Consider the following 17,682-nt stretch of genomic DNA (forward strand, 5'->3'; position numbering starts at 1 on the left):
TTATCTTGATCACCTTCCTCTTGATGCACTTCAGTTCATCAATGTCTTTCTTCAAATGTGGTTTCTAGAACGGAATACAATATTCCAAATGTGTTTGAGCCAGGCAAAATACAGTGGCACTATAATCTATCTAATTCTGGACCCAGAAGTTTTGGCTCTTGGGCTGCCATATCATACTTAACTTACACTGGGCTTGTAGGCTGCTAAAAACCTTCAGGTCACTTTCACATGAAATGTTTAAGTTATGAAAAAGGTCAACTGCACAAGTCTAGGACTTTCTACCATGTCATCAAAGTTAAGAGACACATTTCTCTTTGTTAACAATCAGTAAACTATTTTTCAGGGATTTTATGTGCTTTGTTCAGATGTGCGTTGTGTCAAAAAAATTTAGTGAAATTTTCTCAAACTTAAAAAAGGAAGGCTAGAACTTTATATTTCATTTTAATAGTTGGAGCACATTTTTTAGGCTATCTATATGTTAGCTATCCTTCACCCTGACATACACTGAGCTACCTCTGAGTTAAAATATACTCAACAACACCAAAACCACCCTGGACTCCTCTGACCCCTATACCTACATAGAAGAGTATACTTGAATCATGGTGCTTGACTAGGAGATGCTAGTTATGATTAGTGGTCTCTCTCCTTCCCTTTTAAATTGTTGATTTCTAATGATTGTTGATCCCATTTCATTTGAAATGTGATAAGCATTCCATCTATAATTAAAATGGACATTTACGTATCCATGCCTTTTAGGTACTAATTGTAAAAGGTGAGCAAAATAGGGCCAACGACAGAATCTTGTGGTAATGACCTTTTTGTGTGTCCTGGACCCCTTGGGCTGTCAGTTTGGGAGTACTACAGACCCTGTCTCACATGTTTTTAAATGCATAAAATACACAGGATCACACCCCTCCCCTCAACAAAAATCCAACTGTGTTTATAGTTATTAAAATATTGAAAGTTCCAAGTTCATGGACCCCTGAAAGTTAAACACATTCAGCAAGGTCCAACTCTTTCTAACTGCTTTCACACAACCCACATCTTTCCATTTTGCCTAAAAGGAAGATTTTGTCAAATATTGCTGAAATGTAGATAAACTTGTTAACAGTGATCTATTAGTTTGGTAATTATGTCAAAAAAGAGAATGTTAGCCCAGTGTGACTAGTCCTTGCTTCACAGCAATCTATGCTTCCCTTTCTAAATGCTGCCAAATAAGCCATGCCATTAGTAATTCATTCTAAAACTCCAACAGCAGTCAGAGTTCTATAGTTTGAAGTCTCCTTTTCTTTCCTTTTTGAAGAACATTTACTCACTTTTACTCTTACTGTACCCCTCCCATGCTTCATCATTGCAATCACCTCCACAAATTTTCAGTATCTTGGATCCAGATTTCTAGGCATAGTGACTTGAAGTAGTCTCTTACATTCACCTTCTTATCTTGGATATCAACTCACTATCGGCTATTCATGTTCTATAGTCTAAAAGAAGAGTCATTTCGGTAAAGAATATCAAATGAAAAATGAGTTGAATTCAACTGTTTTCTTCAAAGATTATCTTTTTTCCTTCTTTTATTCTATTTTCTATTCTATTCCATTCTATTCTACTCTATGGTGTTCCTGTTCTCAATTACCACAAACTCTAAGATGACTTGGTCAACTTCTTCCCAAGGTTCCCATTTCTACTTCCTCTCCTCATTGTTCAGGATCAGGTCTAGAATAGCGATGGCCTTCTTCTTCTTCTACCTTCTGAAGAACAAAATTATAAGCTAAGTAACCAAGAAGTGAACACTTGCTTTCAGCTTCTTCTGCCATCCCCATATACTTCCAGGCACAATCCAAGACTCAGAGTTGAATTTCTCCTTGCACTAACTCCTCTTTCTTAATGCCCATATTCTGCACATTTGAGGCCATAAGTATTATTATCGCCCTTCTATATAAATATATTCCCCTGTGGATTAGTAGGCCCACACATTCTTCCTTTTATGCTGTACCTGCTAGTTTCTGTAGTACCTAGCTTGGCTATTTTCAATATAAAACTCTTTTGATAAGGCTGTATTAACAGTTGAATGCCAACATGGCATGAGGTCTCCACTAGGAGTACCCTAAGGATCTGTACTTGGCCCTGTGCTATTTAATATTTTTATCAGTAACTGGGATAAAGGCTCATAGAAAGGCTCGTCAAATCTGCAGGTGACCCAATATGGCTCAGGATGGTGCATAATGGTTAACTGAGTTAGGACCAAAAAGGACCTTAACAATCTCTGCAGCACTGGAATGAATTGAATAAGACGAGATTAATAATGATAAATATAAAGTCTTATACTTGGTTATAAAAGAATCAATTTTGCCAGTGTAAGGTAGAAGAGGCATGGTTAGATAGCAGCTCTGAAAAAGACTGAGGGTTCAACAGATTGTGTTCTCAATGATTCAGCAGTATGCCACGACAACTAAAAAAGTTAATGCCCTTTGGGGCAATATTAACAGGAATTTGCATTCTAGGAAGAGGGAGGTGATAGTCTTATAGTTCTATTTGAAAGACCTCACCTGGAGCAATGTGTTTAGTTCTGGGCACCATGGTTTAAAAAAGACAATGATTAAACTATAGTGTCTACAGGAAGGCAATGAAGGGCCTTGAGGCTATGTCATATGAGTGATTGGAGAAACTGGGCATGTTTATCCTAGAGAAGATTCAGGAGGGACATGACAGCTGTCACCAAGTATTTAAAGGGCCAGTACATGTAGGAGGGGTTACTTGTTCTCTTCAGTCAGGGTTCGCCTTTCTCTGCTGCATCCAAAGCAATGAATAGAGTTCAAGAGAAGATAATTCAGGCTTAAACTAATGTCAGGGAAAACAACTTAACAGTTAGTGCTGTCCACACCTAGAATGGGATAGTGAAAGAAACGATGGGTTCCTCTTTGTTGGAGGTTTTCCGTCAGGGACTGGCCAACCATTTGTCAGGCTGGTTACAGTAGGGAGCCCTGTTACATATGAGTTGGACTAGATGGCTGCTGAGGCTCCATTCAACTCCCAAATCCTTTAATGATGCTGTGCCAAGAGACTGATGACACTGAGTTCCGAACAATTATTTTACAGTCAGTGAATCTGCAAAACCAAATAGTATTTTTTCTGGTGGTCATGTGACCTGACTAGCACAGGTTAACTTTACAGAAGATAAAAGTCTGAAAACTAGGAATATTACAATACATTAAGTGCAACTTTTAAACAAATGAAGCAGCATTAAATAAACTGCAGGTTTAAGAGCTGGGGGACCACAAAGTTATTGCAAGGGGTCTAACAATCCCTATGTACATTAAACGCTGAAATGTTTATCTTGATCTGTATTGTGACTTCATTATAAGAAACAAACATACCCTCAGTAAACTGGACAATTAATATCTTGCAAATATATATAGGTAAATGTCATTAATATAAATACATTTATAAGTATCACTAAGTTCATAATAGGTTTTTACAGTCACATATTTTCTCAAACAATGGATACCAACAATTTACTATCATCATGTAGGGAGAGTATAAGGGGGGAGAATCCACGAATCTTTCTGATGTTAAAAAATTAGACCTTATACCAGCAAAGAATGGGAACACTGAAATAATGTATGTGTTCATTCTAGGAAAGGGGATAAATACACTGGGTGGAAAGAATAAGAAAGGTATAGGGTGGCAGAAGTCACTAGTTTTCTCCTAATTTGTTCAAAAAGACTTAATAGAGTGGGTGAATTCCAGCAGCTATTTTAATGACAAGCAAAATAGGGAATGCCTTCTACATGTTAAATGCAACCAAGTTTTGTCATTCCTACCTTGAAACCTATCTTGTATTCACCCCCTTCATTCCACTCACATACCACCATCTCGGTGTATATGCAGACCATCATCACCTCACATCTGAACTACTGCCACAGCCTATCTTCTCACCATTCCAATCCATCTGCTCAGTTAACAATGATTTTTCTAAAGTGCAGATCTGATCCCCTCCCCGCCCCCTGCTCCCCTTCTTCCAGTGGCTCCCCTACTACACCTCTTGGATCAAAGAAAAAATCCTCTGGCTTTTAAAATCCTTTCTATCTTTCCAATCTTCTTACTATATTCCCCTCCATTTACTCTACCAACTCACAAATCTTCACTTTTTGCTCTTCCTCTATCTCCCAACTATACAGGCCTTTTTGAAGGCTATTCCAATGCCTAGAACTTTCTCTCACCTCACTTCTGCCTCTGGGCTTCCTTCAAGACTCAATTCAAATCCCACCTCATGTAGGAGGCCTTTCCTAAAAAGTCCCACAGCTAGAACCTTCTTTCTGACATTATCTTCTATGTATTTGGTACAGAGCTTACAGTTGTTTTCATGTTGTCTCTCCCACTGCAATATGAGCTCCTTGAGGGCAGAGACCACGGTTTTTCCTTTCTGGGTCTCCCCAGTGCTTAGCAGAGTGCCAGGCAAATAGAACTTGACTAAATGCTTATTGAATAACTTTGATAGACAGTCTTAGATGAGAGCTGACTACTGGGTCATTTACTGAAGCACAAGGAAGGTTGGGTGGCCATGAGGCTGTTTTAACTGTCGAGATGAAAGAAGATGATATAAAATCCATAGTTCTATTTCACTGTATATATGATTAACAAAAAAAGTGATCCTCTACCCCCTCATCTACAAAGTTATTATCAAGTTTTTATTTTTTCATATACAATACAATACCACTGCTTCAGGAAAAAGGAAACCCAGTAAAAATAATTTCCTATTATGGGAAAGAAATTAGACCTATGATTTCACAAGTATAGGGAATTCCCAGAGAGGGAGCTCCCTTTACCAAGGCAGGCCAGCATCTTCATATTAAGATCTTTAAAAACACATCTTTTGCTATATAGTTATAGTTCTTTAAGTAAGCTATTTTCCCTTTACTTATAAAGGTTTATTTTCAAAACCATCCCACTACAGAAGTCTAAAATGCAAACATTTTTATACAGTTTTTGAAGATAATTTTCTTAACTTCAACTTGTGTTTCTAAAACATTAGAATACACAATTCAAATTTGAACTCTGAATTTAAGTAGTTATCAAGGCAGTATGGCAGAGATGGACAGGGAACTGAGCTTGGAGTCAGGAAAGACTTGAGTTGAGCTCAAAATACTCCCCCTAAATTTACTATGTCTCATAGTGAACTAATCATGTTATTGACTTAACCAGCACCCCCCACAGCCCCAAGCCATTATCACCAGCCTGATACAGTGAACTGTGCTAGGATTGGAAGACAAAGCCTGCTTGCTCACATACAATATGTGCTCACATCCCAGCTCTGCCTTCTACTTCCCTGGGTGGCCTTGGGCAAGACTCAAATCTTCCACAAAAGAGGGATGGGGGGATGGACTAAGAGGCCTTTATAAAGAGTCTCCCTACCAGATCTCAACAGATTCCCCTTAAAACTTTAAAGTTCTAAAATGTTCTTGATCATATTAAAAGGACCACTATTAGAGGACAGCCAGTTTAACTCCGGAACAAGAATGCTACAAAGCATAATTTATTTATAAAATGTATATGTCTAAGTTTTTATGTATTATATACATATATGTATATACACATGTATTGCTTTAAGATCGGTAAAGTACTTTATAAATACTATCTCATTTGAGCCTTAAGACAACTCTTGGAGGTAAGTGTAAAATATCACCCTCATCTAATAAGTGTTTGGGACAGGATTTGAATTCAGGTCTTCTTACTTCTAGATTCTGGTCCATATAGGGTATAATGCCCTTACCTGTGGGCTCTCTGCCCAAAGGAATATAAATTTTGACCAGAATCCCTTAAGATAGCATGGGATTTACAGACTAGATTTCTTTCTTAAGCACCATGCCTTAAACCCAAATCACTCTGGTTCTCATTGGTTGGCCAACAATAGGTCTTAGCCCAAGCCCAAGCCCAAGCCCAAGTCCCACCTGGTCATTATTTGGGCCCAGATGGCTCAGAATGAAAATAAAAAGCAACTGTTTTGGATCTGGCCAGAAACCCTAAGGGTCTTCCCCTCCTAGATTGATTTTTTTTTTTGGAGTAGATAAAAGAGGCTATTCTTTGCCTTATTTCTTACCTTAATCACTGAATGGATGTTGTCTCAGTCAAACTGAGACCTGGGAAAGACCTTAGCTTAAAAAGGCCAAGGTCTCCCACTGCATCCTGGGCCATCTCCAATCATCCTGATCTTGCTATGGGACCCAGAAGGCTCTGGAGGAGAAAGTGAGGCTGGTGACTTTGCACAGCCCTCTCTCACTTAAATCACCTTCCTGATGTCATGGTCTTCTTTGAGAACAAAGAACAATTCTAGATCCAGTGCTCTGTCCAAGATGCCACCCAGCTGCCTCTCATACAAGATAGAAGAATCCCTAAGTTTCCAATCAAATGAAGTCACCAACACTAACACTCTATATACTTACTTTCTGATATAATACTTTGATGTGGTTAATTTCCACCAGACCAATAGGTACCAGGCAGTTTTCTGGATACTGAGCTCTGGCAATGTTTTCTTTGTCATCTTCCTTATTCAGAGCCTCCCAACATTTACCATTCTTTGACTATCTGGGAAATGCTGGTAACAAAGTTCTTAGCACCTACTTTATATCATATATATGTTCTACTTGTGACTGATGTGGAAGAAGAAGGGGAGCTGGGGTAGAAGAAGCCAGTCACTGACTCAATCAATCAATAAACATTTATTAAGCACATATTGGATATTTCCCACTCTGAAGATAATCCACTCACCAGTTCCAAACATTCTCTTAAATAGCTCTACTACTCAATTAAAATCCATCCCATATTTTACAGACATCTAAAACTTTCAGCACTCTGGTGTAGGCCCATGTCATCTCATACCTGGAATACTGAAATAACCTTCTGGTTAGTCTCCCTACCATAAGATTCTCCCAAAGTCCATCCTCCAGTCAGTTGCCAAAATGACTTTCTTTAATCAATAAACAATAAATTAATGGCTCCCTAATATCTCCAGGATCAAACATAAAATACTCTCTATATAAAATCTCACTGGGTCCTTCCCACCTTCCTATCTGCTAACACTTTGCTCTCTTCCACATACTCTACAATCCACCTTCTTGCAGATCTTCCCAAAGAACACTCCATCTTCACTCTCACTGGTTATTCCTCATGACTAATGATCTCCCTCTTTACCTCACCTTCCTGATTTCTTCAGGAAACCTTCTGCTCAAATCCCACCTTCTTCAAGTGGCCTTCCCCAATGCTCCCTCCCTTCCATCTACTCTGTGTATATCTTGATTAGGGAAGGAAAGGGAAAGGAATAAACATTTATATAATGTCTACTATGCACTAGGCACTTTGCTAAGTGTTTCACAAATATTATCACACTAATTACATGGTTCTTCGCTTGTTTGTCTCCCCCATTAGAACACGGGCTGCTTGAAAGCCGGGACAATGTTTTTGCTTTTCTTTGTAGGGCCAGTGCTTTAACATTTAATGCCTAGCACACAGTAAATGCTTAATAAATGGTTAGTGACCGATCCACTACTAGTTGGAAGAAAGCTGAATGAGATGAAAGCATGTCCAGGCATGTCTGAATGAAAGTGTGATCTATGAACCCCTTCTCTTCCTTGGTACACAGCATAAAGAACACAGTGTTTTCTAATACTAGCTTTCCCTGATTAACTCCATTACATTGATAACTTCCTTCACTAGCACTGATTTACTCTATAACGTACTACTGCATTTTTACATATTAACAAGTTCCTTCCTAACTGTTCTCATGGTCACAAAACATATCCCTAACTTAAGGCAAATCCTCTTTTGTTGCAAATGCACAAAATTGGCCATGAGGGTAACAGTTGGTGGATAGGCAAGCTGTTTATTTTTGTATATGAGGTTAAGCAGCCCAGTGAATTTTTTCTAGCAGTTTCATTTATGTTTTCTTTGTTTTGCTAACTAGATTGTAAGATTATTATCAAGAAGGAAAAAAGCATCACTGGGGCCAAGGGCAGAAAGCAGCAGGCATGATCAGCACACTGCTTAAACAACAAAGATTTTCACACACATCATCGTCCCTGTAGCTCCACAAAACTCCTGTAGGGTAGATGGGGCAAATATGATTATATCCATTAGTATCTCGGTCAAATGACATGACTGAGGTCACTAAATGGGCCAGCAGGGATTCCAAATTGGAATGGAGGGAGTGTGGGGGTAGAGAGAATTGGCGAGGAAGGTTTACTGATCTACAATGGCTATGGAGATGAGCATCTCAAATAACAATAACTTACCCAAAGCTACAACAACCAGTAGCAAAAGTTAACTAGAAGAAAATCAAAGATTATCTGCAGGTAATTTAAAAGTTTAGATTTATGACTGCCTTTCTCTTCAAGTTTAGCATTTCAGCAACTCTGAGCCGGGCAGCCAGCCCCAGCTCCCAATCCCACAGGGCTGGATGTATCTGGGACTGCTGACAGCCCTATACCTCGAGCTGAGGGAAATGAAGGGAGGGTGTGGCCAGGTGGCCACCAGAGCTTGAAGAAGAATCAGTGATGAGATGATACTGAAAAGATGGTAGATTAGACCTTAGGGCCAGTCTAGTTTTACATTTGAGGATATGGAGGTCCAGAGGAGTTAAGTGACTGGCTTAAATAAACAAAGAAGCAGGAGAGTTAGGATGTGAACCTAGGTACTGATTCCAAACCTAATGTCATTCCACTACAATACTAGTGAACCCACAGCAAGCACTCCTATAATGGAAATTTTTATATTTATGTAGGACTACAGTTGCTATTTTGGGGGTAGGACTGGGACTAGAATATTATTCAAGTTTTATGCTCCAGCCTAGTAGGAGTTAAGGCACTTAGCTCTGAAACTCTAGGCTTCACCTTGGCATCTGGGTGGCACAGTGGACAGAGCACTGAACCTGGAGTCAGGAAGACCTGAGTTCAAATCCAGCCTCAGACACTTATTGGCTTTGTGATACTGGACAAGTCATTTAAACTGTTTGCCTCAATTTCCTCTTCTGTAAAATGGGGATAATAATGTACCTCCCTCCCAGGTTATGAGAATCAAAAGAGATACATTTGTAAAGTGCATTTCAAACCTTTAAGTGCTATGTAAATACTAGCTATGATTATTAATAAATATCCTTCTCCCCTCTTGCCACACTCTCCTACCACCGCTGCTGTCATAATGCCCTACTTTGGAACTCCACCCCTGGAGCTAAGCTGTCCTGAGAAGTGAGACCCCAATTCTACCCAGCCTGCTCTTGACACTTGGCTTAGCTTCTCCCTGGCCATCTTTCTGCTGGACTGCCCTGTGGGCACCTCCTCTTGCTCTGGGAACAGCAATCAAAATACCACCACCACTGCTTTCAGAATGAGCATGTCAAAAGATTGACCTAGTTGGTGCTATTCACCAGCCCTGAGACTGCTCAGATCAAAAGGCCTTCTTTAGCCATCATTCCCCTAGGTATGCTATGAAGAGAAGCTCCTTGAGGGCAGGGGTGGTTTCTATTTCTATCTGTATCCCCAGCATTTAGCATAGTGCCTGGCACATAGTAAACACTTAATGCTTTTATTTTTTAATTCAGGCAGAGGAAGAAAAAGGGAAAATATGTCACTACCTGGAATAACTTAGAAGCTGTTTAATTCAATCCCACCAACATACTCATTGTGCATGAGACACCATCCGAATTAATTAGGATACAGTCAGCTACCATCCCACAGACCGTTGGATAGTGGATAAGAAAAGCTCTCACCTTTAAAAAGGTAGTGATTAAGCCTCAGAATGCTTTGAAGTAGCATTCTGTCCTCATACTCTGTATCTTTGAATGTTTACTGAAAAGGCAACCCATTCAACTCAATACAATGACCATTTACTAAGTGCTTATGATGTATAAGGCTCTGAGTCAGGTGCTAGGAATACAAATTCCAGTCCTTAGGTGGAGGAAATCAAGAAGGAAAGTGCTAGCACTAGGGGAGATGAGGAAAGGCTTCTTGCAGAAGTAGGCCAGGAAACCAGGAGGTGGAGCCGAGGGAAGAGAGCGTTCCGGACACAGGGGTCGGCGGGTGAAAATGCGGAGCTGGATGACAGCATGCTGGAGTGACTTCCACAAAGGACAACAAGAAGACCCTGTCACTGGAATGCAGAGTGTGAGGAGAAAAGCAAAGGTAAGAAGATTAGAAAGGAAGGGCTTTACAAGCACAATAGAGGATTTTATATTTGCTCCTGGAGATAATAGTGAGCTTCAGGAGTTCACTGAAGAAGGAGGTGACCCGGTCACATCTGAGTTTTAGGAATATCGATCACTCTGATAGCTAAATGGAGGATGAACTGGAGAATAGAGACCTGGGAGGCAGGGAGACCAATTAAAAGATTACTGCAGTACTCTAGGCATGAGGTGATGAGAGCCTACAGCAGGATCTAAGAGTCAAAGGAGAGAAGGCAGCACATGAGATACTAGTAAAGGAGAAAAGCAGGACCTGGCAACAAATTAGATGGAAGGGGGAAAGCAGTCATGGTTCAATTCTGGGTGAGCTCTGACAGGAAGAGGGATGGCAGGGCGGGGGGGGTGGGGGGGGGTGGGGGGGGGGGTGGGGGTGGTGGCAGGGAGGCTTCAGTTTTAGACATGTTAAGCCGACGATGTCTACTGGACCCACAATTCCAGCATGTTAAGCTGACGATGTCTACTGGACCCACAATTCCAGAGTTCCAAGGGGCAGCTGGAGATGGGAGACTGTCTAGTCAGGAGAGGCTAGGGTTGGATAAACCATCTATTTGCCCAGGGATGACAATGGGCTCCATGGGAGTGGATGAGAAGAGGGCCCAGGGCTGGTGGGCATGACCTATATGAAGATTTGGGAAGGAATAGTCGAATAGGAGAACTAGGAGAGGGAGAGTGATCAAAGGTGCCAAAGGTCAGGAGAGGGGAGGGGGATGAGGACTGAGAAAAGGTGGGTACGATAATCCTGACTGGTTCAAGTTAGAGGCAGACTTGTGCTTTAGGACTATTAGCTTGGTGAATGAAGGACAGAATGGAGAAGGGGAGAGATTAGATAAGGAGGAGGCTATTATTAAACTAGTCTAGTCATTAAACACCTGACATGTATTCATGAACTACCTATTGTGGCCCAGTGAAAAGGCTGGATTCAGAGTCTGAGGAGCTGGATTCAAATCCTAGCTCTGCCAATTACTGTTACCCTAGATAAGTCATCTCCCCTCTATGTGCCTTAGTTTCCTCATCTATAAAAAGAGAGGGTTAGACCCCATGACCTAAAGGACCCCACCCATCTCTAAATCTATTTTTCACATGCAAGGTACTAGGGATACCAATCTTGGCCCTCAAATAGCTTACAATCCATTGAGAGAAAAAAAAAACACATACCCAAATAGCCAATACGAAATGGATACAAAATGCAAGGTCACCAAGAGCTGGAAAGATCAGTGCAAGCTTTTAGAAGGAGGTGGCCTGAGCAAAGCTTTGAAAAAGGATAGGGACTCTAAATGGTAATGGTGAGAAGGGAGTGAATGCCAGGCACTGGGAAACAGCCTGTGCAAAAGGTATGGAAGCAGGAAATGCCCCTCTGTCTTGGTGAAACATCAAGTGGGTCAGTTTGGCTACAGTACGCGAAGGACAGAAATGAACAACCAGCCTGGGAAGGGATGTTAGAGCCAAAATGTAAAAGGCTTTAAAAGCCAAGAGTTTTATTTCAGAGGGAAGAGAAAGACACTAGTGTATATTATGAATATTAATTTGGCAGCTACATGGAGGATAGACTCGTGAGGGGAAAGCCTGGATCAGGCAGCTGTTACACTAGTCAAGGGGAAAAGTGATAAGGGCCTACCAAATGGGCTTGATTGAAAAAAAAAAATGAGGGTTTCACTAACTCAGATAGTCAATATTGACTCAAATTATCTGAGATCATCCTCATGTTTTGAAATTATAAAGTACTGAAGCAAAGTATAACCTATTAAAACAAATTTAATCTTTGGTTCTAGAAATTTTAACCTGGAGACTTTTGGGTTGGGGGCAATTTAGGAAAGGACATATAGGAACTGCATCTACCTGAGAACCCTGAAAGCTTTCTTTCTTTTTTTAAAATGAGAATGAAATCCAATATATTTAAAGCTTTTTTTTTTAATTGAAATTCAATATATTTAAAGGCAGTTAGATGGTACAGTGGCTAGAAAGCCAGACACAGAATCAAGTGATCAGCTTGGTGATCCTGGGCAAGTCACTTAAACTTTGTCTCAGTTTTCCTAACTGAAAATAGCAGCACCTACCTCACAGAACTGTGGTGAGAATCAAATGAGGTATTATTTGAAAAGTGCTTATCACAGTGCCTGGCACAGAGTAAGTGCTATATAAATGCTTATTCCCTTCTCTCAACAGAAATGTGAGCACAAAAAATACTATAGCTACAGTGACTTTCTAAGTATAGTGTAGTGTCCACTTTTATTAATAGTCATATACATTCAATGATTATCTCAGGTAAGGTTATAAAAATAACGTCCTTGAAAATACAACTACAGACTGTATTACAAAACTCTAACAAGTGTTAATCCTATTTTTCAACCCCAGCATTATAAGCTTCCACTGTGTTTCTAAAACCACTAGCTACTGTAATTGTAACCTTCCCCTCCCCATACAAAATACATGAAGAGGAGAGGTGAAACCCAAATTTACATTTCTGATCCCAATGAAAAGAACAAATAAAAATGCAACTCTGCCACAGTGGCTGACTTCTTGGAGCAGTAGCATCTTACAAGTGTGAGGAAGCCCTCACAAACAAAGTCAGCCTGGGGTAAAATAGATAAAACTCCCTCATAAGATTTAAGAACATGGGCAAAGAGCACATAATAACACATTTCCACTGTACAAATATTAAGCCAAATAAATCTAAGTAAAACTTCCTTTAGGGAACTAGAAAAGGAATGCTTCAAAGTTTAAGAACTATCAGTAGGTAACTAACTGGTCAATTACTATTCTGCAAAGTGAGGTAGAGAATGATTGTTTCCTCATTACAATGATGGCCAGATTAGGCTCACATAGCTTTGGGCTGCTTAGTAACAAAAATTTAAGGATTCACTTATAATGATAGTCAAAGTATAACAAAATGAAGACACAAGAGGATGGCTAACTGACATGAGACTTAATTTTGTCCTAAAAGTGAATGATGAAGAAAGAGAAAGCAGGAATTCACATGAAACAAAGTATCCCTAAGACATATTAGCAGAGAATGTTCATTGCATTTACATGCATAGTATCTTACTTAATAGGTAGTGTGGAGATTAAACTAGAGCTTATGCTAGAGAAGCTTACACATTGTCTGGAAACAAAACAAATGCATGTGTGGTCAAGTAACACTAAATATTACACATATAAATAGAGGAAGCTGCATTCTCTCTCTCTTCCTTAGATGGTTTCACCTGAGTCCTACAGGAAGTAGACACAAGTCCCATCTATGTGCTACCACCTAAGTTAAAACCTGTTAAAGACGGGAGAGATTATCATCACAAAAAGGGCAAGTTCATCTGACTGGAACCACAGAAATAAAGGGAGGGATGAACACTTAGTGGAAAAACCATAAACAGAAGAAGCTTGGGCTTTCAGTCCCCCCTCTGAAACCTACTGGCCCCACGGCTGTCTACTAGTCACTTAGTCACTAATCACCAGGACTCAGGCCAACTTTCAAAAAAGTTGCAGAAAGTACTGATTTGCATTGGCTTAGTTCCCCCTGCATCACTGAAATCACAGGTTCAGTCTTTACCCTACTATGTGATATTTAACTGCAAATGTGCATTGTGAACTAATTGTATATCCTCGTGTGTAGAAAGCACAAACAATATACACCAACCTTTCTTCAAGATGAAAATATTGTTCCCAGTAACCTTATACCTTTTCTCACTTTTAATAAATGACTAAGACTAAGGCCCATGTCAGTGAGTAATGCTTTAAAAAAGAAAAGGCTGAAAGTTGTTTTAGTATTTTACCATTTAGCCTATAATTATCACTATACCCCTTTTCTCACTACTTTGGAGCACTTATTAAAAGAGATTAGTACACATAAAAACTAGTTTCTAAAAATTTAAGGAAAATGCGTAACATTTTCATGTTTCTAAGTTTCTAAGTTTCATAAGTGTAACTATGTTCTGAAACTCATGTATTAACATGAATTACAGGTAAAGTAAAAGATTAATTCATGGGAAGAACAGAAAGTTAATTCTCAACTATATTTTTTATCAACTAGAATTAAACATTAGCAATACTCAGATGACATACTTTCTAACTAAAGATGTATAAATATTTTATGTGGTTACATGCTTGATCTATTGTATGAAAAATAATCACATATAGTAACTATTTTAAGTACTGACCATATGTTTGAAGATTTGTGACAAAGATGTTAGTCTCTAAAATTTAACAAGATCTAACCGCTTAACAATTACTCTAAACAGAATTTAGTGACAGGTCACACCCACCCAGACTGTGCCTATACAATGAAACATCTGATCAACTCAGTTTAAAAAGCTCTAGGTCCTTTTCATGATTTGTGCACAGATGATTCCAAATATTCATGACACCTTAGCTTAAAAAAAAAAACAAACCTATCTAGGTGTTTTCATGTTATGTGGTCATGGCCATAATTAGGGGGCAAACACTTAAAATTTAACACTAGTATTTTTAGAAGATCATAGAAAATATTACATTGTTATTTTATATTTAGAGCAAGTTGTTATTTTAGGCTGTGCCTTTTGTAAAAGAAACCCAATCAGTTTCAAATCATATTTAAGGCTTGAGAATAAGCAATACATATATAACCCTTTAAATTCTGCAAATACTTGACATCCATGATCTCATTTAAGCCTTACAACAACCTTGTGAGGTGAGTACTAGAGATATCCCCTTTTTACAAATGAAGAAACTAAGACCCAGAAAGATGAAGTGACTTGCCCATGGTGACATAGCCAGTGAGCATCAGAGGCTAGATTACAACCTAGATCTTGTGGAATCAACACTTTCCCCACTTTATCATGCTTCATATTTATTTGTTTTTCAGTTTATCCGAATTTTACTATTTCCAGAACTACTTAAGTAAAAAAACATAAAAAAACCCATTTTAAATGAATTCCTACAAGAAAATTCTACCATACGTTAAAAGCATAAATCAGGTAAGCTTTCAGTTTAAACTATGTTTTCCTAGGAAAATTGTTCTAGAAGCCTGGACACCCTGCACTTCCTTTGTTGCCCTGTTTTCTGTTTCTGTCACCCGAAGTTCCCTGGAAATTATTTTGAATGGGGGAACAAGGAGAGAGGAAGGAGTGTTAGGAATCCAAGGTAAGAGACGGGGGAGCTCAATAGATACTACTCGGTAACTCAAACTGAAAACTATGATCTCAGACAAATCGTTAGGTCGCACTTAAAATGTCCTTCAACTTTTAATAATTGGAAAATAAGTATTTTTTGGTCCATTTCCAGGGCTTCAATGTAACTTAGGTAACGTAACAGAGAAAAACAATGAAGCCAAGCAGTCTACTGTGAATCTTACTACACACTTAGGGGCTGGGGGTCCTCCCAAACCCCAATGATGAATTTTGAAAGTGATGAAATGTCACTGAGGATTACAAGGTATCCTCCTAACATTAACCCATTATCTTCCCCAGCATTCAAGAAGCAGGGGTCAGGTTCCTCCAACCTCACATACAGATGAAAATACTACAGGCTAAGCAGTTTGCCAAGGTGTAACACACAAACTTCAGAGATGAGAATAACACTTTAGGATCCTTGATTTCATTCACTGCACATTACTAATGAAATGGTGAAAAAATTTCAGTTATATGCCTCCTATACCACACATGTCTTCTCTAAGTTCCTGGAATACAGGTGATGGAGGGATCAGGGTAGCTTTTCCACTAATAAGAACAGTCACTTAACCTTAAAAAAATAACTTCCCAAAGTTTTTTCTTAGAAGAACCATAAATTATACTTTATTTAAAAAAAAACTATTGTGGTACCTGTCAAGACTTTATTGGACAGACTTGTAATATGTGGTACACAAAATACATCTAAGCATGAATACTGGGGTGGGGAGACAAGTATCCCTGCTTGGACTATATATACTGACATCCCTAAGGCCTTGATTGCCATCCACTGTCTATTACTGGTCTTCAGTGACTAAGTCACAGCTACTTTGTATGAAAGGTCAATTTGATACAGTACGGTGCTTGGTGGCATCAGGTGCATCACTTCATGTGGTCTCATGAAAAGAAGAGAAAAATATCTAGTTCCCATCTACAATACAGGAAAATCACACTTACCAGATGTCTTTAAGTCATTTTGAGTTTCTCAAATTTGTGTAATGTATAACTCGAATAGTGTTAAGACACTCTGGTTAGGGAGATTGAGCATCTACTCTATCATGACTTGTCACAATAAAAGGGGCCTAAATGGAAGAATTTTTCCCTCTTCCAATGACCTTTAAAAAACACTTAAGATTCTTATTAAGCTTCTGCCGACCTCCGCACCAGATTCCCTGGGCCCTCACTCTCCGGCCCGCTAGGAGGTGGTCTACGGAGAACTGGAGAGCCCTGGGAGGTCCAAGCAAAGCTACAGGTCGTTAGTCGGGCGGACTCTGGGGCCGAGGCCCCTCTTTAAAGGGAGAAGGCCGAGCATGCTCCTTCCAGGAGCCACAACGTGCGAGCCTCACGAAGCCGCTGCAGGGCCTCCAGAGCCCCGGCCCCAAGTTCAGCGGGACCTGTTGTACGTGAGCGGCCTGGTACGGGCCGAGGCGTGCTCCGCTCCCGGCTCTCACGAGCGGGCCCGGCAGCTGACAGCTCCGCTCCGGCCCCTCGGGGGGTTGCGAGCAGGGGCCTGAAAGGCTGGGGCAGAGAGGCCGAGGCCCGGCTGCGGCCCCACGCTCCACGAGGCGCCCTCGGCTGCCTCGCGCCGGGCAACGACGGCTGCAGCCGGCCAGCTCGGGGCGGGGCAGGGGGCCTAGGCCGGGCCTCCTCCGGCGGCGGCGGCGGCGGCGTAGGCCCCGGCTTCCAGGCGCGTTAGCGGAGGCGTCACGAGCGGGTCCGCCCCCCCGCGCCATTCGCCGCCGGCCCGGCCCGAGCGGCCCCGACCCGGCCCGGGCCCGGGCGGCCGGTGCCCGCGGTGCGCACGCGCACTCACACTCGCACACTCACCTCACACTCACGCTCTCACACGCCCGCCCCAGGCTCCCCTCACGCCGGCCCGCGCTGCCGCCCGCCCCTGGGGCCCGGCGGCGCCGCGCTCACCTCCAGGTCGCGGCCTTTGTTCTTGAAATTCTTGAGCCGTTGGTTGTCCAGTTTCTCGTTGTCCGCCATGGCCGGGCCGGCGCCTGTTTCCCCGCCCGAGCCCCGCGGGATCCGCCCCAACCCCCGCGCCGCCCCTCCCAGGGCCGCTTCAGCTGCCGCCCTCGCCGCCGCCGCCCGCCTCCGCCTGCAGCTCCGGCTGAGAGAACCCGTGCGGGGCCGGGCCGCGGCAACGGCGGCCAACCGTGTGTGCGGCTGCGGCTGCGCCGGCTGGGGCTCCCGCTGCCGCCGCTGATGCCGCTGCCGCCGCCGCCGCCGCCGCCGCTGCCGCTCCTGCTGCTGCTGCCTGCCGGCGGAGAGGGGGAGGCAGCCTCGATCTGAGGGGCCCCGGCGCCGAGGCCACGC

General features: G+C 41.6%; 1 protein-coding gene across 1 annotated transcript in view; it reads right to left on the bottom strand.

Annotated features, from left to right (window-relative positions):
• KPNA4 (karyopherin subunit alpha 4) overlaps positions 1 to 17,425 on the bottom strand; it is a 57,146-nt gene extending 39,721 nt beyond the window's left edge. The window contains exon 1 of the mRNA XM_036755009.1: positions 17,281 to 17,425. Within this exon, the coding sequence (XP_036610904.1) occupies positions 17,281 to 17,349 (69 nt within the window). The 5' untranslated portion in view covers positions 17,350 to 17,425. The remainder of the gene's footprint in view (positions 1 to 17,280) is intronic.
• Between the last annotated feature and the right edge of the window lie 257 nt (positions 17,426 to 17,682).

This window comes from Trichosurus vulpecula, chromosome 4, assembly GCF_011100635.1.
Source record: "Trichosurus vulpecula isolate mTriVul1 chromosome 4, mTriVul1.pri, whole genome shotgun sequence".
NCBI classification, from domain to species: domain Eukaryota; kingdom Metazoa; phylum Chordata; class Mammalia; order Diprotodontia; family Phalangeridae; genus Trichosurus; species Trichosurus vulpecula.